Below are 27,293 nucleotides of genomic sequence, written 5' to 3'. Positions count from 1 at the left end.
TGTAAGGGCTATTTGACCAAGAAGGAGAGTGATGGAGTGCTGCGGCAGATGACCTGGCCTCCACAGTCACCGGACCTGAACCCAATCGAGATGGTTTGGGGTGAGCTGGACCGCAGAGTGAAGGCAAAGGAGCCAACAAGTGCTAAACACCTCTGGGAACTCCTTCAAGACTGTTGGAAAACCATTTCAGGTGACTACCTCTTGAAGCTCATGGAGAGAATGCCAAGAGTGTGCAAAGCAGTAATCAGAGCAAAGGGTGGCTATTTTGAAGAAACTAGAATATAAAACATGTTTTCAGTTATTTCACCTTTTTTTGTTAAGTACATAACTCCACATGTGTTCATTCATAGTTTTGATGCCTTCAGTGAGAATCTACAATGTAAATAGTCATGAAAATAAAGAAAACGCATTGAATGAGAAGGTGTGTCCAAACTTTTGGCCTGTACTGTATACATATATATATATATATATATATATATATATATATATATATATATAACTTTTTTTAATCCCAGAGTACATTTTTTGTATTGGGGAACTGTTTAAATGTGTAATTTGTGGTAGATTTTATTTTGTTGTACTATTAATATTGCATGCAGAATCTAAATCTCACTGAGTTACTGTTGTTAACAAACTAAAGAAATGAGAAATAATTTTTGTTTAGTTGTTACTGAATATTTGAAGGCAAACTGGTTGACATATAAATAATAATGCTTATTTTCTTGCAATTCTGTGTTTTTAAATTAATAATAAAATAATAGTCATTACCATTATCATAATAGTCATATTCATTTGTGAAGATTATCTTTCTGGCAAAACCGTTTGGTTGCCACCAAGATTAAGTTCTGTAATAATCCAAGATCCAGTGGGAAAATCTGACATGGTTTTTAACAAAGAAATCAGGGCGACACGTACTTTCACGTCGGCCTACAGAAAAAAGTCATCCCTGGTGAACTTTATTGCCTATGGTATTAAAAATAATACAAAACCAAACTAAATGATGGCAACAACACAAAGTACATTGTACTGTACATCAAGTACAGTGGAAAACTGTTTCCGAGGGGAGTTTTTATACAATAAATGAGGCCATGACTTTTGGGCAAACAGGCCCCGAGGCATTTCTGTTATTTGTGGAAAACTGACCAAGTTAAAATCACTTTCTAATCTCTCAATGTCTGTTTAAAAGTAATCATTTCATAGCACTAAATACACATATCATAAATAACACAACACTGTCTTTTGTCTCATCAAAGAATGTACATTAGAAAGTCTGTCAATCCTTAAAATTCAGTGTGTATGAACACAAAGCAAAGCCTCCTTCCTCTTGCCTTTTGCTCTGCAAAGCCAAGGACATCTGTGTATCTGTGTGCATTAAAAATCAACCTCCAATTCTGTGCGTCTTACCACATGGCATGCATGTATGTAGGGGGCAGACGGGGACTGCTGACGGGTGTGCAGTTGTATGACCTCATTATCCTCTCTGCTAACAGGAAATTGCGGAACAAGCTGGCCACCAACAGGTCCTGACGAAACAACTTCTGGAACAAATCTAAAGACAGAGTAGAAATCATGCATCATGTCAGAAAGAGACAATGGGAACTGAATGAATAAACTAGAATTACTAATTTGCAGTTGTATGTTTCTGTGTGATCAGGTCAAGTTGCCCTTACAGTTAACATCCGTGTCTGTAAAAACATGGATTCTTCACAAACCTCTTAACCCCAGCAGCACAGAAGATCTACACAATCACCGTTCTTAAAAGAAACTGTGTCTGATTGTGTAGATCCTTGAAAAGATTAAAGTCACCAATTTAATATCTGACCAAATGTCTACCCTTCTGTTCCTGAGATATGACGTTGAGTAATGGCAAAAAAGGGTTAGGGGTTAGCATTATGTCATCACAGTGAGTTCACCTTTAGGTCAGATTTTGGATATCCAAGTCAAAGGGAATATTTGTACCAAATTTGAGGAAACTCCCTCAAGGCCCTCTTGAGATATTCCATTCACAAGAATGAGACAGATTCAAGGTCACAGTGACCTTGAACTTGGAAGACCAAAATCTAATCACTTCATCCTTGAGTCCAAGTGAACGATCATGCCAAATTTGAAGAAATTCAAGGTGTTGTTGAGATATCACGTTCACAAGAATAAGACAGATAAGGTCACCTTCACCTTGACCTTGACCTTTGACCACCAAAATCTAACCAGTTTAGTGTTGAGTCCCATTTTAGGTTTGTGCCAAATTGAAGTAACTCCCTCAAAGTGTTCTTCAGATATCACATTCACAGGAATGGGATGAACGGATGGAGAGACTACAAGAGGGGAAAATGGGGAGTTGAGTGAGTGAATGAAAACCAAAACTGGGTAAAAGAAAGAAGTTTAATTAGAGCAATGCGTAGAGAAAAACAGGGTCGTTTGTGTGTATGCTTACAGAATATAGAGGACAGTGATATGCAGATTAAAGCAATGGGTTGCAGTCACATTTTCATCAGCTCATTAATGTACTCACTAATTCACTTTAACGGGGCCAAGCCAATCCCATGCCAATCTCTGTCTTATGATTGTGATTCCCCTGTTTGTGTGAGGGAGTGTGTGTCGGGGATATTATATGAGAGACAGTGTCTGACAACTCCTGTGCCTGCTGTTAGTGTTCCGCTGTTTAAATGCTGAAGTGTTTGTGCAGCTGTGTGTCTGTGTGTGTGAGGTGACAGAGTGTGTGTGTGGATTAAGTGTGTGGTGCCTTCATTACAGGGATACTCTCTGATGTGGGCTGCTTCATTAACAGCACAGCCCCGGGGGTTTAAAAGCTGGGATAGTTTGATTCAGGGGAGTCTGTGTGTGCCTGTGTGTGTGTGTGTGTGTGTGTGTGTGCGTCCGTGCGTGCGCGTGCGTGTGTGTGTGTGTGAGAGAGAGAGAGAGAGAGAGAGAGAGAGAGAGAGAGAGAGAGAGAGAGAGAGAGAGAGAGAGAGAGTGTGTGAGCTGCATATAAGAGACAGGTGAGCAATGAGAGATATGCTGCATGCAAAATATAAATGCATGTCAAAAAAAACGTGTGTGAGTATTTCCAAATAGGTAAGCTGAGCCTGTGGGTAATGGTTAGTGGCAGTGTGTGTCAGTATGCTTGTGTTGTCACTATACAGATTTTGGCTGGAGTGTGTATGTGTGTGCATACTTCCTGTTACAGTCGCCAAATTACGGTTAAAATGATCTCCCCAGTTACTGCGCTCGACACTCTAAACACAATTAATCTCCATTTGAGGAGCCAACCTGCACTTACTGCACTCCTGGCATTTTATATCAACATCTTCACTTTTTTCAACCACTGGGGATCTTCTCAAAGTTTTAGTATTGCTGATGCTTCACTACTGTTTTTTATTAGCTGCCCTAATTTGGGCTCCCAGTGAGGTGAAACATGCGGCTCTTTTCATTTTTCATCATTGGCTAGACATGTTGAAATAAAGTTTTTAACGCTTTCAAAACTAAAGTGTGTCTTAACAAGTGTGTCTTTCCATCACCTTCAACAGCAATAACACCAGTACATGGGTGTTATTTTCATAGTGTTAGCCCAGTTTCTACCAGTTATGATAACACTGCACTCATCAAAGTAAATGCCACATTTGAGAACACTACCACACCACTATAACTATGCCCAACAACTTCAGAAACCTGCATATCTCTGCACAGAGTTTACAATGATTTAAAACAAACAATTCATAGTATTTTTGAAACAATAGACAGTTGGTTACAAAGAGAGCAAGAGAACAGGCTTCTCATCTGTAGCCAATACTTGTTGAATTTGCCACCCTAAATTTCACTGGCAGATTTGATCAGCTGTAGCAAGCAAGCTAGCTCCAAGCTGACTCTTTAAAAATCTTGTAAAAGAGTCTTAAATATTGATGGCTCTTGATGGCCTACATGAAATCATGCTTAATCAACCTCACTGTGTAGTCCAGTGGTTCTCAACTGGTGGGTCACAGTCCAAAAGTGGGTCAGCATCCATTCCAAATGGACCACAAGTGACACAGACGTGTAAAGTTTGTAAAAAAAAAAAACAACTCTCACTTTATTTTGAAGTACAGTGATTTTCCAGCACAGAGATTTTATTTTGACGTACTGTTTCCTGCTGCAGAATGAGTAGCTAAGGGGCAACTATTTGACAGAGACAGCAAACTAGCATGATGACATTGCCAGACGCAATTATAATGTTAAATGTATTTGGCCCCTAAAGTAATGACTAATGAGAAATCTGGACCCCTTGGCTGGACCAGTTGGGAACCACTGTTCTAGAGGACATGTAATAAGGAAACAGCCTTAGTCCTTGTGTTATGAAAGCTCACATTGTTTTATCTTATTCCAACATGACCCTGATTGGCTTGCGAATGTGCGTTGTATAGCAAGGACTAGACTCACGCTATTCTGCCTTTAATTGGCTCACCCCGACAGTCTTACCCAAACCCTAAATAATCCCACTCCTCTTGCCTAAACCTAAACAAACCAACCAATCAAGACGTAGCCAATCAGAGGGAGAGTACAGCGGTTCAATCCTTCACTACATTAGGAAATGCAATTATGTGTCTCCACTCAGCTTTCATACTTGGACAAGTAAGGAAGAGGTCAGATCTATTCTTTATTGTTCATATTTTCAAACAGTATGTTTTAATGTTGCAAGAGCAGGGTGTCTACAGGTATCAGACACTTAAATTTAAAACCTTTTCAAGATCTTTTTTTTTTTTTTTAATACCACATTTTTGACTGATTTCAGATAAGGTATCTTCTTATCAGCATAGCACTGCAGGTAAGTATAAAGATAAGTAGTATACAGGTAAGGTTGTCCCATGCAGAAGACGGTTATATGTAGGAATATGGTAATACTGGCTGGGGTTTAGAAAGGGTAAAACTCCAAAGATCCGAAAGGCTGCTAACGTTAGCCAACAAAAGTACAAAAGTAAGACAGCTGAGAAGTTGGCAGAGACTATATCCTTGCCAAAGCCAGCTACTGATCTAGCTAATGATAAGAAGGTGCAGGTGGCCGAGAGGCTGGCATTGGGAAATGCCAGCCTCTCGGCCACCTGCACCGAGAGGCTGGCATTGGGAAATGAGTAGCCAGCTATAATTTGACCAAGGTGGTAACTCATGCATTTAACCTAGCAACCCAGTGGAGCAGCGACTGGAGCAGCTGGTCGATAGCTTCGAAGACTGGTAACTAGTATGTCAAGGCTAGTAAACCATTGGAGTGGCCACAAGAGCAGCTGGTCAAGAGCTTCCAAGGCTGGTTACTAGTATGCTAAGGCTAACAACCCACTGAAGCTGCTACAAGAGCGGCTTGTCATTACCTTACGAGGCTGGTAACTTGTAACTTGCTGGAGTGGCTGATCATTAGTGACCAGCACCAACAGGGACTTTACTTTTTCTCCTGTGCTTGTGCTTTTGGAAAGACAAAAAAGAAACACTACCCTTCGAACATTTATGCAACCCCAGACCTAGTGCCTAGTTACAGTTGCTAAGCTATGAGTGTACATTTTTAGGAGGAGGGGTTTAGCGAATGGTTAACTGGCTGACAATTCCTGTTGCTTGCTCTTTTCTGGAGCTTCTTTTTAGAAATGTCACCATGTTCCAAATTTCATCAATTACTTTGGTGAGTACAATGTCATCATTACTGATGGAAATGATGGCCAAAATAACAAAAATAAGACCCGAGTTTGTAGTAAATTCTGTCAGATTGTAAAATGTGAAAAATAAAATGGTGAGATTTGATTAAACAAGTTTACCTGTGCAGTGTGCATCCATAATGTGTGTGTCTCTGTGTGTTTAAAGCCTCACCTCTAGGCAGCACATTCCAGGCAATGGTGTCAGTGATGGCTGTGAAGATCCAGTTTAGCTCTCCGAGGGGAGTGCGTCTGTCATTGAGCCTGCCAGGGATCCTGCACCACACACAACACAACACAGATGGCAGTGTGTCAGCCGCGCTCACTGTATGTCCCATGGTTGACTCAGAGCACAAAGTGGCAACTGCTCAGTACTATTATCACAACACATCTGAAGACATTTACATTTACAGGCACTTGGGCTCTGACTCAGAGAGACTAACAATGAGAGCAAGTTTGAATATTCATGTGCGCTTATACACACAAGAGATACTGTAAGGCCAAGAGCTGAGAGACAGAGCCACACCAGGTACAAGCAGATGAAGAATGAAGCATTTTGTTAAGATCTGTGAGATGTACATACAGACATTAACTAATCCCAGACGCACCAGCTCAATAAAAGATTACTTAGTGTTACTCTGTCAATGACATTCACCACTGCTAACACATTTTGTTCAGGAAAACCTGATTTTTACCAGTTCTGTTTTAATTTTGTGAACTTGCAAACTGACCACAGTATCTGGTCAGTTGGTAGTAGTTCTTCCCACCACCTGAATGATTCAAAGGCTTTATTTATCTATATTGATCTGAATATTTATAGATAAACGGGTGGGTAAATAGGTAGGTAGTTAGGATGGCAGGTAGGTTGGTAGGTAAGTGAGTAGGTAGGTAGTAAGGTAGGTAGGTAGTTGAATAAGTGGGTAGTTGGGTTGGTGGGTACTTGCAGGTTTTTCCACAAATTATTTTATTTGTGGCAGCCCACCATGATCAAAACACCTGCTGCCACAAACAGTGTTTCTATTTTTGGAGCTGAACCATTAATTAGGAGTGCTGTTGAAATACATATACCATTCTGTTATTTATAGCACCACACTGTCTGAGAGCAGAGCACACTCTTGGAACAGATGGAGCAGCAGAACATCAGGCGCACTGAAAGTAAAACCTAACCGTTCATTCTTCTGGGTCTAACTTGCCTCTGCTCCTCTCAATTGATCTGATCACCTCTGAACGGATCTGGAGTCTGATCTGGTGGAATTTTCCACCCCGAGACTCCCAAAAATGCTGCTGAGAAAGAAAAAAAAAAACGAATGGAAAGCTTCACTTGTGCTGCATTCATGGAAGTCATCTACCACTTCAATACCTTCCCCACTGATAGACATCTGTTGGTGGATGCAACTCAGAGACGAGCTGGGAAAAGTTACTAGGGATGCACAATAATATCGGCACCTTATCGGTATTGTCCAATATTGGCTTTAAAATGAACAATCAGAATCAGCAGACATTCTGATAATATCGATACATCATCAATATCAGCCAATATTGGCTTTAAAATGAATGCTCAGAAGTGGCCAACATGCTTTTTCTTATTTTGCACAATATTATATACATTGAAAAGCATTCTATTTCATGTCTCCATCTGCTGGTGGGCCATCATAATAAGAGTATGCATGCATAATATGATAGTATGTCCAGTACAGAAGACACTTGATGATCACTAAAAATTAGGTGGGGAAAACATGGATGTATCAATATCGCTATCTGTATCGGTTAACAGTTAATAAATAAGTCGTTGTATATTGGCATATCGGATATATGAAAAAAATCCAACATCATCCCTGTGTTCTTGACTGTAGTGAAGAAACAGAATCAGTGATTGACATCTCATTCCAATAATCAAACATTCAGTAGTTGTCTTAGGATTTAAGAAAGCACTAAAATGCTCCTAAGTCTAAAGTGGGCATGACGATAGTACAGTAGCCAAACTAACATAAGATGTGTAAACCCAGGCACCATACGCCTGTTTTTACAAAACCCTCTGCTCATTGTCTAGCGCTTACAAAATCAGATTGTAGTTATTCAGTGACTGGAGAGTGGGAGCAACATGGAAATGAGAGCAGGGAACTATCTTTCAGACAAAGCCCAGGACGAAATGACAGTAATCACTGTAGCTAAGCCGAGAAAATTGCCTTTACCACACCTCGGCATCTGCCTTTTATAAAACATAATGTAAAGCTATGACAAAAGACAGGAGGATAAGGGCAAACACTAGCTGGCTCAGATATTACAGATAATGTGAGCAAGTAAGTCACTTGTGTCCTAGTAAAGGGATAATATGCTTTAAATTAATGAGTAGATGAAAGCAAACATTAAAATAAATAAGAGAAAGCACTTTTAAACACTTTTACCACACTGAATGTTACAGCTAACAATGCTACTTAAAGGCAATGATGTGTTTCTATGTTTCAAAGAATACTTCATCCACAAAATGACCCCAGATTACTCACCCCACATTAAATTGAACTCTTTAAAACACGGTGAATGAAGAAACCGAAAACAGAGAAAAGTCTTAGTGAATTTAAGTCATACGTGCAGTGTAATCCAAGTCTCATACATTCTGGTGAATGATCAGTATTTGACAAACACATGCATTTTCACACAAACCTTACAAATTGAAACACTTTCACAAAAACAGTCCCATGCATGGGTGAGTAGCGCGCCCTGAGTGCACAGCTGAATGCCCTTGCTCAGGCCGACTTGTATGAAGTGTTTTAAGTCATAAGGTTTAGGCAAAAATGTTCATGTTTGTGAAGCACTCAGCATGTGACTGGATAAATGAGACTTGGATTATACAGCAGGAGTTGTGTGAGAATTTGTAAACAGATGTTTTGATATAGTTTTGCTGTTGTTAAAGGCAAACTCCTTGACTTCAATCCATCGAGACTGTTTTTGGATTCTTTGTTCGCCCTGGAGGCATGCGAGAAAAACAAAGTTATTTTCAAAAATTCAAGTTAACATGCATGGGGTGAGTAACTGATCTACAAATTATCATTTTGGGGGTAGAGTATAATCTGTCTACCCTTTGTTCTTTCATTTTTCCGTTTCAAAACCAAATCAGAAAAACAGAAAAACGGGAAAACAGAACAACAGAAATCACACATTTTGTAGTTGTTTTTTTGTTTTAAAATTAAAACAGAAGAACGTGAAAATGAAGTTTTTAATTTCTCTGTTATGTTATTGCGATATCTGGATAAATTCAGGGAATGCTGGGAGATCTGTGGAGGAACTGTTGAACTTCGCAGAGGAGGGCTCCATTCTCAACTGCTTGTAGCCTCGTTATGGCTGCACTCCAGCCTTTTGCAGACCTGATCTGTGAACTTTTTGAGAGTGGCAAGACACACGCAGGAGATTCTGCATGGAGCACAACTTTCGGAGGAGGAGTGTTGTTTCAGATGCTGAATTGGAAACGGCTGTGGTTTCTGCAGTAAACAGTGTATGTATGTGTAGGCACCATGTGATTTTGGGTTATCCCAGTCAAATGTTGAGATTGGAGAGACAGTTGGAGAAACACTGGGAAACATTTGGTCGTCAGTCCAAGAAGGGCTGCATTATGAAACACAACAACCAATGGCCAATACGAACTTTTGGTTACACACCATATACGAACAAGGTTATCACAGGATACGTCTATGCACACCCGATATAATGAACTGGAACTGGAACCATGTAACTACGACCACATTTAGCTTCTTCATTGCACAGCACTGACATGCTAAAATGTTTCCCTCCAATTTTCTTGCCTTACCAGAAATGTCATCACCCACTGTCACTCCCAAACACTCAGTTTCCACTGTGGCTTTATTATCATCAGCTGGTGCGCTGCAGCACTGCCAAGAGCATGTCTTTGTCTTGAGATAAAAGCACTAAATATACTTATGTAGATTATCTAACAATAACTGACAGTTAACTATATCATAATACATAACTTGCCATACCAATCAATAAGAGCTAATCATGACTTTTACAAAGTATATTCAGCACCAAAGTCTGGCAGCTGGCACATAAAGTCCATCAGCAGCCCAACAAATGACTTCTAACTACACACACAGAGTATGACCTTTTCCTGCCCTAAACTTCCCATTTCCACCTCTAAGTGACAAATAATAGCAGCTGTGAAGCTCCTGGCAGGTACCAGCCCACTGTATAACCATGAGGGCCAGCCAGCTCCTGAGCACTTTGAGTGGCTGCCAAAGGTGTTTGGCAAGTCAGCACTAAGGATGAACACTCAGCAGTTCATATCCTTGCTCAGTATCCATTCAGTGTAATATCTTTGAGGAGGGAGAAGGACGGTGTATTGGGAAATGGATGGACAGACACTGTTGATGGTTGAATTATTGAACGGGCTGGAAAAGTGCCCTCAGAGGTGTTCCGGTTTGTGTCATCGATCAAAATACTTGCAATTTGTAACGATTTCTTGTTGCACCCATTTTAGCTGTATTGTATTATCCTGTTTTATTCATATTTACACTGATACCTATTTAGAGTATCTTTCTATTTTGTAAAGCACCTTGTTACATGCATTGAGATATGCTAGTCGCGCTCTATCTCTGCCGTTAGTTCCTATTATTTATGTATTAACCAATGTTACAGAATTTTTTGGTGTAAGGCAGGTAATGAGACACTCAAACACAGTACCTACTCATGTACCTACTTTACTCTCCAAGTCACTCTGTGCATAAAGTGGAATGGTCAGACAAGGACCCTGTTGACACTTAAAATTGGAAGTGTTCAGGACAAGATTAGCACTGTGGCAAAAAAGAAAGAAAAAAAGATTTATTTCACCAAACAAAGATGCCTGACAATGTGTTGAAGATGGCTAAGCTTTTGCCACCATGCAATGGGACATCATCCTGCAACAAACTGCGGCAGCCAATCAAATATCTGCAAGCGCAAACTGTAGGTCTATTACATTGTGATGTAAACGGCATCTTGAATCACCCAGTCCCAAGCACGCATTTAATTTGTTTAGGTGAACATACACTCACCAGCCACTACACCGTGTTGGACACCCTTTTGCCCTCAGTGCTGCCTTCATTCTTTGCAGCATAGATTCAACAAGATGTTGGAAACATTCCTCAGAGATTTAGGTCCATGTTGACATGATAGCATCACACAGTTTCTGCAGATTTGCTGGGTGCACATTCATGATACCAATCTCCCGTTCCACCACATCCCAAATGCTCTCTACTCAATTGAGCTCTGGCGACTGTGGAGGCCATTGGAGTACGGTGAACTCATTGGCATGTTCAAGAAACCAGTTTGAGATGATCTTAGTTTTGTGAGATGGTGTGCTATCCTGCTGGAAGCAGGAAGTATCCAGTTTCCTGTTCTTAGCTGACAGGAGTGGCACCCGGTGTGCTCTTCTGCTGCTGTAGCCCATCTGCTCCAAGGCTCGACCCATTGTTCCTTCAGAGATAGTCTTCTGCATACCTTGGTTGTAATGAGAGGTTATTTGTGTTACTGTTGCCTTTCTATCATCTTGAGTCTGACCATTCTCCTCTGCATCAGCAAGGCATTCTTCTGCCCAGAGAACTGCCGCTCACTGGATATTTTCTCTCTTTCAGACTGTCCCCTGTAAACCCTAGAGATGGATGGTTGTGCGTGAAAATCACAGTAAATCAGCAGGTAGAGCAGGTTGTCCACTAATCGGAAGATCAGTGGTTCGATCCCCGGCTCCCCCTCCATGTTGAAGTATCCTTGAGCAAGATACTGAACCCCAAATTGTTCTCGGTGGCTGTTCTATCAGTGTGTGAGTGTGTTCAAAACTGAGTAGCAGGTGGCACCTTGTATGGTAGCCTCGGCCACCAGTGTGTGAATGTGTGTGTGAATGGGTGAATGTGAGTCATAGTGTAAAAAGCGCTTTGAGTGGTCAGATGACTAGAAAGGCGCCAACAACCATGCCACGTTCAATGCCACTTAAATCACATTTCCCCATTCTGATGCTCAGTTTGAACTTCAGCAGGTCGTCTTGATCATGTATACATGCCTAAATGCACTGAGTTGCTGCCACATGATTGGCTGATTAACTATTTGTGTTAATGAGCAGTTGAACAGGTGTACCTTATAAAGTGGGCGATGAGTATATAGTATAGTGTATAGTGTATAGTGTATCCCATATGCCTGGATACAAGAACAGGGCCACACAGTCCTCTGTAAAAGCTGGTGCTCTCATCTAAAGCAAAGAGCCAAAGGTGTACAGTGCCACATAGAGGGTTGCTGCTGTAGAGCAGACTCTTCTCTCTGATATCTCTATGGAGCGTGGGTATTTCCTTAAGGGATCAATAAAGTATCTCCTGGGCATAATAAATGCTGAGGTGCTATCAGAGTGATATGATTCTTCAATGATGGAATCTAACTCTGGAGACCTCCCGGTGTGCCGAGTACAGCTGGGTTTCAGATGGTGTCAGACACTAAGGGGGCGGATAGGCCCTGCCCACTGGGGGGTGGGGTGGGGGATTCCTTATGAAAGACTCAGAGGGAGGTTGAGAACAGGGATCAACCCACCACACTTGTTCCAGCCCCATGAGAGATGTGAAAGAATAGAATGGAAGAGTGTATGTGAAAGAAAGCCTCGTGGAATTGAATGTGAGGGAAACAGTGAGAACCACTGTACCTTGAGAGAGATCCAAGAGTATTGTAAGCAGGTAAAATTCACATGAGCTTGGCATCGTGACTCTCTTATCTAAAAGGCTTTTGTGATTGGATACGGCCAGAATGTGTGTTGGATGTATGTGGGAAGCAGAGACAGAAGGGTGCACAGATGGAAGAGAGACAGAGGAACGATTAAATTAATAAACAAATCAACAGCACACAACTACTCAAAGCTGACATTATGTTGAATACATTTTGCAACAAATGTTTGTAATATTTCCAGAGCGATGAGTGTCTGATATGAGCTTTCCAACTGTGCGTGACCTTTAAAGGTGTGAATACATGCCCAATGAGTGGTCAGTGAGTGTAATGCCCATTAGCTGAGCTCATGCTCATGCCCACGTGTGCAATTTGGACACAGCAAAATAATAACAAAAGAAAAATAGCTGCTTTGAATTCTATTTGAGACCAATCACACTAGAAGAACAATAATGAGCTACCCTGCATCTCTCTGTTGAAGCCTCCAGAGAAAAGCAACCTGATGGGGTTTTTGTGTTGTTGTTGCTAGGATACCATAAAGCCATCTGTCATGTAAATGTCATTATTGTTGTAGTTATAGCACATTAGCTACAGCTAACTTATTGTGTCAAACAGTGATAGTGAAATTGAAACGATTGTGAAATTCTGAGCCAATACTGATGTTTAATATAAAACACTGGTTTCGCCAATTTTTTGTTGTTGTTTATTTTGTTTTTGTTGTCATTTATTTATCCTTTGATGCCCGGGAAACAAAGAAATCATTCATTCATTCACTCATTTAGTCATTCATTAACTTAAGAAAAAGCATGTAATGGGAACCTTAAAGAGATGTTACCCAGCCCTGTATTCGCTTTAAGCCAAACACAACATGGGGGCATTAATGTGTGTTAACAGAATACTGAAGTGGGGAATATAGGACCCTGGGAAAACAGATAGGATTCCACTATTAGCAATTTTTTTTATGTTATACATTTAATTAAGCAATATCACACGAAATGGAGTGCTGCTGTACTGTATATCAGCATGGCTGTGATTCGGCCATAGGCACGAGTGCCGAAGATAATCATAGCTGTGTGATATTAAAGTGATGGTGTTTTATACAACAGTTCAATAAGCACCATTTATCAACAGTAAAAAGTAGCAACAGCTTATGATTTGTTTGTTTACATCATGATTTATTTGGCTCCGCCAACACAAATACTTCTGCACTGTTGCCAAGCAACACATAATTACTCTTACACACCAGTGTGCGACTTTGTGTAGGTCTACACTTTACCACAGGCCAGCTACTTTATATCATGTAGGCTACATCTGTATGCTTCCATTTATTTGCAACCAGTGATATAAGAGTCTGTTGACAGTTGCTTTGGTGGCATACATGTGATGCTAAAGAGTGAACAGCGTAAGCCGTACGTTGCATCATCTTCTGATGTCATGTATGCTTTCCTGGAGGTTTGCAGTAAAGTACCTGTGAAGAGGAGTGATACATGCATAGTTAAAAGTCCCAGCACTGTTATACTGTATATCAGCACTCATAGAATGCCTCTTGTCCAATCAAATTGCTTGGTTGGAACTAACTGTTGTATAATTATTACTATAAAAAATACTGATTAGTGCAGCTTTGATAACATCAGAATGTAATCACAAAAATGGCTGACGAAACTACTGTTTCTGTGATTTCCTGTTTTCTTGAAACATCCCTTGAAAAATATTTGACTTTGACACTTGGCTTTAGTCAGAGGCAGAGCCTAGCTTAATCGAGCAGAGAGGTGAGAAGGCAAGTGGGTTTGGTTGCATTTTTCTTTTATGAGCTCTGAGACCATCCATTATTTAACTCTGAGGGACATCAGCTGAGTCAACATTTAGCCCTGTGGACAACATGCAATGAACCAAAACCGCAACTCAAGCATCAGGGACCCCACCAGCCCCCACTGATTAAAAACTAAAAGCCCTTCTCCAGTCATGTTCAGGGCTGCTGCAACATCAAGTGCGAGAAATCAAGCCTTATTCTTTCAAAATTTTATCGGGGCATTTTAGTGAATTCGATTTTTTATTTAACTATTTTTCTGACGTTCATTTTACCACACATTTTGGAAATGTCTAACCTTGCATTTTCTGTTTTTTTTTTTTTTTTTTCCTCATATGAATTCCCACCTTTAATATTTCCATGCTTGTACTTCAATTCAAGGTCACCTATCTCATATATTTGACATTTTATTAGTTTTTCAATATTGTTTGGAATCGACAACATCTCAAATGCGATTTCAGCAGAGCGTACAGACTAATACAGAACAGGTCAGCACTTTTCTGCTGCAGAACTCTTTCTCTTAACCTCACTGGCTTCGTATTAGTATACAACCCTGCTGTGTATATGTCTGAAGCAGACAGCAAACACGATGAGCAGAGCACCGGATCTTATAAAACACAGCAGCACAACAGCCTGTGTATGAGTGGTTCACCCCACAGCCTGAGGGGAGTCTTTCTAAAAAAGTGAAACCATTTTCTGTTTGTCGTGGCTGCACACACTGAGAGGCCATTACAGGAATCAAACCTACAATGCAGCGTAATTGTATTGGGTGTTTGTTTAGCATGTGTTGGTTTAGACTTTATTCAAGCATGATGTATGGTTGGTTAGTGACTGAAGCTTTAGATTCAGATCACAGGTTGTTTGTCCTTGACGGAAACTATTTCAAATTTCATTCTGAGGTGGCAGACTGACTCTGAGACCACTGTTAAACTGTCACGTCTGATGTTTCTGTTCAGCGTTACTTGGAAGAACAGGTGAGAATGCTTCCAACAGTGCTGTCTCTGACGCAAACTAGTGTGACGTTTGTGGGTGCTAAAACTCTCCTTACAGCCAGTCAGTCATAAATTACTTTCCCCCCTTCTCCACAGAAGCCCATTCTTTATTCTGGTGTGACAAGTGATAAAAGATAAGGAGGACATGAGACCTTGTGCATGAATGGAGAGCTTCAATGTTGTCAAACCCAGCGACTGATGTTGGTGAGGTTGCGAGGGCAGAATGTAGAAAAAAACAATGAGAGAAGAAATGGAAAAAGGCCTTATTACTTCAAAGGTGTTCGTCATTGCTCTTGTGGTTTCCCTTCCTGCAATAGCTATACGTACAGTACTGGGGCATTTGCGTAATTCTTATCCACTGGAGAGAAGTAGTGTTTGACAGAAGACGAGAAGGAATAGGCAGAATGGAGTGAAAAGAAAATCAAAGAAACTCTGCAAGCAATGAAAAGGACTGAGTGTTAAGGATAATTAAATGGTACAAGATGGAAGAACAGTAACAGATAAGATGTGGATGAGTGAGAAACATATTCAAATTATTATTATTAAAATTACTAATAACATTTTAGTAAGGGACTGTTCATTGTTTTTCAGAGGAGGGGGGTTGCTGGGGATTTCTGGAGGAATTTATACCGCAGAGTAGGATCTGTCTTCGGACTGAAAAGTGAAGAGGGAGAAGAGAAGAAGGTTCAAGAGTTTTTAAATTCTCCTCATACTCTACACTCTGCCTCAATATTTTATAGGAATATGTCAAATATACAAACTAGAATGTGTGAAGGCTTGAGACTAATATGGCAAAAGGATCTTGGTAATGAGATTAGGGAAGACTTTGGTTACACAGGATGCCAGAGGTATGTTTATCCATATTGAATCGTACATTGATATTAAATGTTGGAAATGTAACAAAGAAGTTGGCACATTTCTCAGTGCTCTATAGGACTCTCCCATGGGACTGCCTTTTTGGAAGGTGGTACTGAAAAAACCTCAAGCTGTGGCTCAAACAACCTTGACCAGAATCCCCACAATTATGTCTATCTGGGGACAAATCTCTTGAGTCACCGAGGCCTTACGAAAGCAGAGTTCCTAACAGGTTTTATTGTCGCGGCCAGGTTTATTCTACACAACTAGAGAGCCCACAGAGGCCAGATCGTACACAGCGGTTTATAACTTGAGACAAAGACTGCTGCCTTTCAAAATATGATCACCAATAGCGTCCCAAGCAAAATAAGCCACGTGTGGCAATTTTTTTCTTGCTTACATTACATTACCCTCTCTTAGAGAGGGTACACATTACAAGTACGGCTGTGTGAAATTAGGCATGCAATCACAGCAGTACTGATCATCAACGTCTCTCTTTCTCCCTCTCTTTTTCACAAACACATACACAAACACACATATGCCCTCTCATGGATGGAACTACATGCGAATGACTGTTACAAGGTAGCAGGATGTTCAATGCATAAAGTATGTCCGAGCCTCACACACACTCATGCCGGCTGGATGTCTTTTTGCTAGGATGGATGAAAGAGGTGCTCATGGGTGCGTGGGAGATACTAAAGATGGATGGTCAAGAGTGTATGTGTGTATGTGTATGAATTTAGATAGTTGCCATATGAGTGTGTGTTTCTCAAATGGAGAAGATAAATACACACAATGAATAAATGTTGTCAACTTTTAGTGAGTTGTTGTCATGTCTTGTAGGATAGTATGCAATGTTCATAGTGCACGGTGCAACTTCAGCAGCATTTAAAATGCAATTTAATTTCAAATAGCTTTTATACACAATTTTTTTTGATAATATTTATTAACATTACAGATTAAATTGTGGTCAATTTTGACTCCTTTCTGTGTGTTTTCATACTTAAAGACTAGAGGACTAGCCTAAGTTTAAACTTCCATTTATGTCCGTAATTACCAGAAGACAGGATGTGTATGTATATGCATATAAGTGTGTGCATACATGTGTATACATGTGTATACATGTGTATATCTGAGAATTTTTGTGGTGCCGGGATGGTTCCTTACAGCTGACATTTAAGTTCCATGATTTGTTTGTTTTTTTGTAATGGACTGTGAATCCTCTTATATGACATCTTTGTCCATATTTTCAAAAAGTTGATATGTTTGGGGCGTCGGTGGCTTAGTAGGTAGAGCAGGCGCTCCATGTACAGGGCTGATGCCGCAGCGGCCCGGGATTGACTCCAGCCTGTGGCCCTTTGCTGCACGTCATTCCCTCTCTCTCCCCCTTCACACTTACCTGTCCTATCAATTAAAGGCAAAAACGCCCAAAAAAAAATCTTTAAAAAAAGTTGATGCTAAAATTAATAAAACTTCAAAGATAAAAAAAAAAAAAAAAAATAGATGCAACTGAAAGACTGAAATGAGCTGATGAGTCAAAACAATACTTGATGGTGAAAAGGGAGCAGCTTAGTGGTGAGTATGACATGACTCTAATGTTGTACTATGAGGTTAATGCTGTGAAAATATACATTATACTGAATTTATCAAAATAACAGATGAGTTGTGCTGAGTTTGCATCAACAGCAAACAACAGCAAGACAAAATGGGAGCAGGTAAAAACACTATGCTTCTTACAAAAACAAAGAATTCACAACACAAAATCAGAATTTTATCTCCAAAGAAGATCGCATAAAATCTAAGTTTGGACAAGAAAATCAAAGTGCATCATTGTAGCTCCGGGAACTGCCCATTGGTTTCGACAGCCCATTGGTTCGACATCCCATTGTTCCGACCATATTAAACTCATTGTTCCGAAGTCCGTTCCGAAATCATCATGATGCCCTGTGGTTAAGGTCTGGTTAGGTTTAGGCACAAAAACCACTTGGATCGGGTCAGGAAAAGATCATGGTGTGGGTTAAAATGAAAAAGAAAGTGACAAACACATAAGCCGTGAGCCTGCTCCGCCTCAAGCCGGTCGCGGCTCACCATACGCCCGCCGTGAGCCGTTCAGCACCGTGGACAGTTGGACTAATGGGATGTCGAACCAATGGGCTGTCGAACCAATGACATGGACCCGTAGCTCCTGCTAGCTTAAGCCTGAGGAACCACACACACACAAAACACTGAAACCTCTGAGGACACAGAGGACTGACAAGAGCAGAGAAGCACACAGAGGCCCTCATTTATCAGTCTTAAGCCTCGTATGCAGTGTGCGATTTTGGGCTGTCCCAGTCGAAAGATAATCAACGTGTGAGAAACGTGGCGATATCTTTGGTTGTGGCTCTAAAACAGTGGTCTTACATCACACAGTGAAAGAGGTTAAATGATGGCTGTTGTTACATTGTCTTGCAATCAAAGACAGCCTGGGATAAAATTCTGACAGTGTCAGAAATAAGTGATAATAATCTCACGTCTACTTACCAACCAGTAGCATGAAATGAAATGACATATTGGCCTTAAACCCAAACAAAGAGATGGATAGCAACTTGCCATGGAGACAAAATGACCACGTAAAGAAGGACGAAGCATGGAAGGAAATAGTGGCGGAGTTGCAGCTGCCAGCTGAGCAACCTAGCAGTTAGTAAACACACAGACACACCACAGTATATAGTGCCCACAAAACTTTAGGTTATTTAATAATGTGACCCTCTATGTTGTGCTTCAAAGTTGGAGAACTAATAACCCGTGTAACATCCTTGGGCACTCAGTATGGGAAGCTACTACATCGTACATCGTAGCTGCTGTCATCGTACAGTCTTCACACATCAAACTTGATGTCATACCCAAGTTTCAGATCTGAGCACAGAAATCATCGAACAATTTGGTTTATGTGTGATTCATGAAACTTTCTTATTTCACTCATCACAGCATAAGAATGATCAGGTGCTGATAGCTGTGGCCACTGAAAACGATCATCATTCAAATATCTCACACCAATATATTCTGGGTTTAGAAGCCTCGCCTCTAGAGTGTACCACAAGGAGAGTTGTAATATGGCCAAGAAGAGAAACTTCTCTGAGCTAGAAATATCCTATTCAACCAACTGATTCTATCTGGCAGCCTGAGAAGTGGCATCAAAGGAAGTCAGAAAAATACAGTGTGGAAAGAAAACATGGCTGTAATCAACAACATCAAACACTAGCTGAGGTTGGAATACTTAAGTTGTACATCCATGATATGTAGCCTACCAGCCTATGGCCTACACATATTAATAATGATAGTCTATATATTTTAAAAATATTGATACTGTTATAATCATATTATTAAAGCTAATAGCTGACCCAGACCAATGAGCACGTGGGCACACATATTGGGTCTGCTTCCATTTCGGGCATAAAAGTTGGCAGAGGAGACACAGACGCACCACCTGTGTCCCAACTGGACACGAGTAAAAAATTGATTGCCAGGGCAAACTCTACTTAAACTGGTAGGATGTGCACCCCATGTAGGCAGACTCCTCAGCAGTGGCCCTGGTTCAATTCAAGCCTATGGCACCTTGCTGCATATGATCCCCCATCTCTCTCCCCCATCTTTCCTTTCTATCATAGCTGTGCTATCTTTTATATCTAAAATTTTCTCATAGGCTATACATTTTCAAGTGATTAATATGTGTCTGCATATACATTAAGCCAGTCAGAATATGGTCTAATATGAATTCTCTGACTGTCTCAGTCTTATTAAGGGTTGTACACATGCTGCGTTTTTAACTGCCTCAAACTTGCTTACACGAGACCTGAGAGATTTGATCAGAGCCTTGCTCGTGTCCACATTGATAAATGCTGAGCTCTGCGTGGAAATCATAGTACGCCCAGTTTTCTGAGGCCCTCATTTATAAAACGTTCATTTTGTAAATGAGGGCCAGCGTCTCTGAAAAAACCCTTAGCAAAGAATTAATTTAAGACTAGTGGAGGCAACAGATGTGCAGGTACTGTGTATGCATATGTTTTCATGTGTGTGTACATGAAATAATTATTCACCTTCAGCAAACATCATGAAGACACTGCTGAGACATTCTTCAAGTTTAAGATGTATTTTTCTGCTGAGCCATGACAGTCTGCTTTTAAGTTACTTAGTGCTTCTAAAACCTCCTCAACCAACTTAGTTTATGGATGTCATTTTACTCTCCCCCGCATATAAGAGGGGGAAAAAAGAAAAGCCACCCCCCGATGGTTCTGTGAAACTACTAAAACTTTGGATATGTCATCCATATTGAGTGCTAATATCACTCAGTGTGTGCCTAAGAGCAAGAGATGTTCTGCGCTCAGCCGCGTGGCACCCGGAGGTTTATTGAAGAAATGTGAAGCTTTAAATCTGCCAAACTACTGCCGCTTTGGCTGTGAGGAGGAAACAAAGCCAGAGTATTCTACCTGCAGGATGGAAAACAACAGAGAGAGGGCTGACGATAAGGAGGTGAGAGCAAAAGAGACAGACAGGGAGATAGACAGAGAGAGACAGACACAAGGAAAACAGGATAATGATCTCTCTAGACTGCACCCTCCTGAGAAAGAGCAACAGTGAGAGGGAAAGAGTTGCGACAGAGAGATTTATTTATTTATTTTTTAGGATGGTGGTGGAGTGCCACTTACTTCTCGATGAGGTCTAACGTCACCCCTGGCACCAACTTGGCACTCTTCTGCATACAAAACCTGAAAAAAAAAAAATAGACAGGGAAAAGCTGCTGATAAGAGTTGGAAAGATAACAAGAGGTGCTCACAGACTAGACAAAGCAATAAAAACGTTTGGCCTCTACAGTACAGATTTTACGACCTACAAGAGAGACAATCAACGGATAAAACACTCAAATGAAAAATGAGAGCTTCAAAGATTACAACCACTGAGCACTTTGATAAGTGTATTTTGGCTGAGTTACAGTCAAAGGGGAGGGGGCAGGCAGCGGGAAACACAGTCATATTTCTGAAACGTCTGGCATGGGAGTTATTGTTTACTATGCGTGGTTAGCTCTGACAGGTCGGGCCAGCTGTAAGTCACAGCAGGTTGCCGTTTGGAGCCTCGACAGACGTGCAGCTCGGCGCTGGGGCTCACTGCGAGTCATCACACACCTGGAGGACAGCAGGTGTGTGTTTGTGTGTGTGCACGCACGCAAACATCGGTCACACAGTAACTGAAGGTGACGTTAAATGAAAAAGCTTTAAAAAAAAAACAAAATCACAACCTTACTTTAATTGAACAAAGTTAGCAGGCTGCCTTAAAATTTGGACTAAATTAATTTTCACTGAATGGTTTGTCCGGTGTGTTCATTAGTTGTTCTAATTCTGCTCATTTTCAGGTTCATACTTGTATGGTGGTTTTCTACTAGAACATGTTTAAATGCTTCGATAGTCAAGAAATACTTTATTTTCCTAATACTGTCAGTGCTGGAACATTTGGAAAAGCTCAGTCTGCTCTGATTGGTCAGCATATCCAGCTCTTCCGCATCTCAGCATCTCCAAGCTACCAGAAAAACACCTGACTTTAAAGCCAATTTGACATTGTGGTTAAATGTAAATTTACAACTTCCGTGTCCATCATGTGATGCCGCAGGGCTCAAAGAGACTTTTCCCCATATACTTTGATTATGATAGAGATGTCTGTAAATCAATGGATACATTTTTTTTAACGACACAACTACTGCGAAATGTCTCGTTTCACTATCAGTATTTGATCCATTTGTTCCAATAACATTTCTGACGAAGAGCCACATTTTTTAATTATTTAATTTATCCCCAAACAAGCTAACAGTGCTAAATACGAAGTTAGCAGCTCAGCTGGCATTAGTCTCTTGATCACGGCAACTGCCCATTGGTTCGACAGCCCATTGGTTCGACATCCCATTGTTCCGACCATATTAAACTCATTGTTCCAAAATCTGTTCCGAAATCATCATGATGCCCTGTGGTTAAGGTCTGGTTAGGTTTAGGCACAAAAACCACTTGGTTAGGGTCAGGAAAAGATCATGGTGTGGGTTAAAATGAAAAAGAAAGTGACAAACACATAAGCCGTGAGCCTGCTCCACCTCAAGCCGGTCGCGGTGCACCATACGCCCGCCGCAAGCCGTTCAGCACCGCAGACAGTCGGACTAATGGGATGTTGAACCAATGGGCTGTCGAACCAATGACATGGACCCCTTGATCACTTACTGTATGGGCCCAACAACATGAAAGATGAGGGAAATGTCATACCTCGGAAATCAAGCTTTTTTTGATGTCAGCACGAATGAGAAAGTTTCATAGTAATGACATACAGCTACGGGCATCTCTACACCATCACTGTACCAAGGAAATGGCGTGAAAAATCACAAATGAAAGCTTCTACGAAAAAACGGACGGGTTCCAGCAGGAGTATGATCCAAAATTGGGGTGAGTTTCACATATGTTTCCCTGACGTTAGCATGTAGCTACACATTGCAGTGTGAGCTACGTAATGTGTTTACATTTATGTAGCAGTAGTGTGCCTGGGGGAGATGACCATATAAAGAAATCTGTCACGAGCTGACATCAGCTTGTCTCGAATGCAGAAAAAAAAAACAAATAAACAAACATCAGAAGCAGAATATTCAGAAAGGTCTGAAGCTTGAGGCTTTTGATAACAGGGATTACATACATTTACCTCATTATTTGAAACTTCGGCCAGGGTTAATATGAACATATATATGACAGAAAACTACAGACCATCTTGTGTTGGGATCACTCCTGCAGTGATACAGCAACCTAAGACTTTAAACAAATGTGGGCCAGGGGCGTTAAGTGGCAACTTCTAGCCCTGTTATTCAGAGCATACCAATCTTCAAACTCAGCCTTCATTTTGATCACAACTTCACAGGTGATTCCCATTCAGGAGAGGACCCAGTGACTAACATAGACACAACAAGCCATCTTCAGGAAATTCTAACCCTCACGTGTGCATATAAGAATTACACTAATAAGACAACAACAAAAAAACTGACAACGAGAACTTAATTTAATGTTTAGTCAATTTCTGTGCAAACTTTTGATACTAGACAATTTAATCTGGCTTGACAAATAGATTGAATGAGTTGAATGCAGAATGATAAGCTGATGAAATTAAACTGGTTGAAGTTTTTCACAGTAAAACAATAAAATCACAAGGTCAAAGCTTTTTTTTTTTTTTCGTTGACACATGTCCATTAGAGCGTCCACATTCAGTCTGTCATGTCTGGTAATGTGATAAAGTTGATGCAGTTTTCTCCACCAGCCTAAGCCATCATCATGGCTGAAAGAGACTTTAAGTTCCAAAAGGATAAAAGCCATGCAGGGATTAGGAATTGGTATCCAACAACTGATCCTCCCTGACTATGATGTAATGTATGGCACTCACATTCAAAAGTTCTTCCTGATGCTGGAGAATAATGAGATCCCACATGACACTAGTGTGACTTACGGTCTCTTTAAAGAACAGCACGGGCCCTGAGTGTGCCCGGCACTCAAGGAACAAAGAGTAGCAAGACTGTAACCAGGACGAATTGTTCTAAAGTCTTAATGATCAGAAACTTTGTGACTGAAAGCCACAATGCGCAGAATCTGCATTGGTATGTGCCAGTACTTTGCTGTTTGTCAGGAACACTGGGACATCATTGTTTCCCCAATACAACACAATCCAAGATTGTTTACTTTTAAATTTCATTTGAACCACAGATTAAATATTTTCTTTATGTTTTTCTCTGTGCTTGCTGCAAAAGGGATACGGTGAATTCCCCAACATAAACAGAGATGATTAACTAAAAATGGAGTCTGGCAGGAAAAGACAGACGGGCCAAAGTAAATAGAGCCCAGACCAAGCAGGAGGTTGCATCAGCGAGAGCGTGTTTCCACCCTACCCCTGGGCAGGGAGATGTAAAATCCCTCAGGCGTGGGAGACAGGAGAAAGGAGCAGTGAGAAAGGAAAGAGAAGGAGAGGAGAAAAGAGGAGAATTTGGTCACACCACAATCTTTAGTCATTTTGATCCACAACCTGTCTGAAAAAGCTACATTTGTGCTCTGAAATGATACTTAAACTTAACTTAGACTTAAACATCCTGATGACGTACTACAACTAAAAAAAAAGTGATTCTATGAATGCCTCTAATCAAAGTATATATACTCGAATCCTAAATGATTTCCCTCTGGCTTGTTTATTTTTATTAAAAAACAAAAGTCTGATTCCACCATAAAAAAGTGTGTGATACTGTTGTAAGAATATGCTAATGATGTACAAAATGGGTATCAGTCTACGGTGTGCAGCTAACAGCTAAATTTGATCCCTGCAATCAACTCAAGAGGGGAATCAGGCAGGGATGTGTGCATCTTTATTATTAGTAACAAAGCAGGAGTACCTAGAATTACCGCCTTGTGGTTGTATGCCTCCATGAAACAGTCAAATTGTAGTTAGAGTTTATATCCATGTCTATCCAGACTCATGTAGCAATAACAGCAGACAATGCTTCAAATATGGATGTTGCTGCAAAGAAGCTACACATTTTGAAATGTGGATGCTTCACACACATCTTCATATCTGCAGCTCAGAAGATTTATACATTCAGCATAGTTTCAAGGTGGACACCCAAGATTAGTGTCACCAATTCAGTATCTGATCAAATGTCTCCCCTTCTGTTCCTGAGATATGACATTGAGTAATGGTCAGTAAAGTGTTTTTGCAGAACATTATGATGTCACGCTGAAGATGACCTTTGACACTTTGGATATGAAATGTTATTACTTCATCAACTTATCCAATCAAACATTTTGTAATGTTAGCATATGAATTATTAAGATATGGCCAAAACATGTTGAGGGTCATGGTGTCCTTTGACCATCAAATTCAGGTCATCCTTGGGTCCAAGTGGATGTTTGTGCCAAATTCAAGGGATTGCGATATTGTGCCCATGTGAGTGAGACAGACTCAAGGTCATAATAACCTTGACCTCTGACCACCAAAATCTAATTAGTGCCTTGTGGATGTTTGTTCCAAATTTGAGGAAATTCCCCCAAGGTCTTCTTGAGATAGCGCTTTCATTAGAATGAGACAGATGCAAGGTCACAGTCAGTACGTTTACATGGCGTTAGAGAGTCCGACTAAAACCAGACTTTAAAAATACATGTAAACATGTTAGTCTGATTGAAATCCTACTAAGTAGAATTTCTCAAAGTCGGACTAACACACCCAGATAATGCGATTGGGAGTTGAATTCCTCTCGCATGCACACAGTCAATCGGACCTGAACTGGCCAAGGCACTCTGTGCATGCTCCACAGTTTCCGCCCTGAGCTTTGACCCTGAAGTCGAATAGCATTAAATGCATAACACAAGAAGGTGCTGGTAACAACATGGAGAAATCTACATCCAGAGTCGTGCATTTTTGGACAGACGAGGAGACACAGTTCATGCTGTATCAGCTGAAAGAGTTAAAACAATTAAAATACATGGATAGGAGGGAAAACACAGAATGGCGATTGTTTGGTCTGTGACGTAATAGGTAAACTGAAAAAAGGTCCAACACTGACAAGCTGAAAGGGGACATATCGCCATCTATTGTAGCAGAGTCTGACATATTTAGGTCAATAAATCGATTCCCCTCCTGTGCTTGTCTACTGGGACAAGGACAATAGTTCAATTAAATGGCCTAGTTGAGCTATAACTGTAGCTTGAATTAACTGTGCATGTAAACGTACTGGATGACCTTGACCTTCGACCAAATTCTAATCAGTTCATCAGAATCATCTGAAGCAGACATTTTTGCCAAGGGAATTCCCTTGAGGTCCACTGAAGATATTGTGTTCACGAGAATGAGGTCACAGTAACCTTGATCTTAGACTTATGACAACCAATATCTAAATACTTCATTGTTGAGTCCAAGTGGATGTGTGTGCCAAATTTGAGCAAATTCCCTCAGGGCCTTCTTGAGACATATTTACAAGAATGACCTGGATGCACCTTGTCCTTTGACTTTTGAACAACAAACTCTTATCAGTTCATCATTGAGTCCAAATGGATGTTTGTGCCAAATTCTAAGAAATTCCCTGTAGGCGCTATTGAGATATCGCATTTGCAAGAATGGGACGGACAGACGGATGGACAACCCAAGAACTGCTGGCGTAGAGGCATAAAAACTGCACTTTACAAGCTGAAACCAGACAACATGTCACTGTGAGGTTGAATGGTTTTAGTGAGCGGTGCTGTCAGTGGAAAAAGCTTTACAAAGGCTTGAGCAGCATCTTTTCAAATCTGTCTCACTCTGGTTTCGCATTAAACCCACTGGTCTTTGTCAAATATCTGCTGAATGCACTTCAGCCAGATGATGCATTCAACTTAGTATTAACTAATTAGAGGTGCATTTACACCATCCAAAGAAAAAACACGTCACTTCAGGGTTAGTGGAAATGCTAACAACTCAAAGTAGGACACTGTCAAACATAAACAATTATTCATCTCAGACATGACTAAAGCTTGGAAAATAATCCCAAAAAGCATCAGTACCAGGGGTGATGGAGACAGCCTGCATTTGATTTTAGTCAGAAATGCCTCCTGTGACTCAAGACACAGCATTTCTCTAAGTTTTTTCTAGTCAACCACTTATTCAATGCATGAAGCAGATGATTTATAAGATAAATATTGAGGGAGCAGTAAGATCTGTTTCATTGATCAGTTTTGCCATCGGAAAGTGTAAAGATTCGGCTAATTGTCCATTTTGCTTTGCTGTCGATCACACTTTTGCGGATATTTAGGGCCCTATTTTAATCACACAAGCTCAGCTACAAGTGCAAAGTGGTAGATCGCAGGCACACAGATACCGTGCAGATCTCTTAGCACACGTGCAACTCTGGTTCATTTATGTGCAGTAGCAGCAAAGTGCAAAATGGCTGAAGTGGAATAAAGATCAGATGGTGTGGTGATTAATAAATACACTCAGTCACATCACTGGTCTCACAGCTCTGAAACAACTGTGCCAGTCACAGAGAGCCATGACAACAATAGCTTAAATTTATAATGGAAAGAAGCGTCTTTAGGGATCATATTCAACGACAAAATTGTTGATGAAGCAGTTTATATGACCGTATCAATCTGCTGCTATTTCAGTTTAAATCCGCTGTTTATCACATCATAAATGGTCACATCCTCTTGTAAAATGTGACACAGTAGCATCGTTATGAATTTCAAAAATAAAACATAAAAGAAAGTTGGAAAATAGGCAATGACGCACAGGAATGATAAA

The 27,293-nt window shown here is 40.6% G+C and overlaps 1 protein-coding gene across 4 annotated transcripts in view; it reads right to left on the bottom strand.

Moving 5' to 3' along the window:
• Positions 1-27,293, bottom strand: part of rptor (regulatory associated protein of MTOR, complex 1) — a 272,436-nt gene that overhangs the window by 115,131 nt on the left and 130,012 nt on the right. For all 4 annotated transcript variants that reach the window (XM_078163746.1, XM_078163744.1, XM_078163741.1 and 1 more), the window contains exons 8-10: positions 20,675-20,734; positions 5,821-5,921; positions 1,405-1,549 (exon numbers count right to left, since the gene is read on the bottom strand). In XM_078163746.1, the coding sequence (XP_078019872.1) occupies positions 1,405-1,549; positions 5,821-5,921; positions 20,675-20,734 (306 nt within the window). The remainder of the gene's footprint in view (positions 1-1,404; positions 1,550-5,820; positions 5,922-20,674; positions 20,735-27,293) is intronic.

Source organism: Epinephelus lanceolatus, chromosome 3 (assembly GCF_041903045.1).
Source record: "Epinephelus lanceolatus isolate andai-2023 chromosome 3, ASM4190304v1, whole genome shotgun sequence".
Taxonomy (NCBI): Eukaryota; Metazoa; Chordata; class Actinopteri; order Perciformes; family Serranidae; genus Epinephelus; species Epinephelus lanceolatus.
This window is presented reverse-complemented; position numbering and strand designations above follow the sequence as displayed.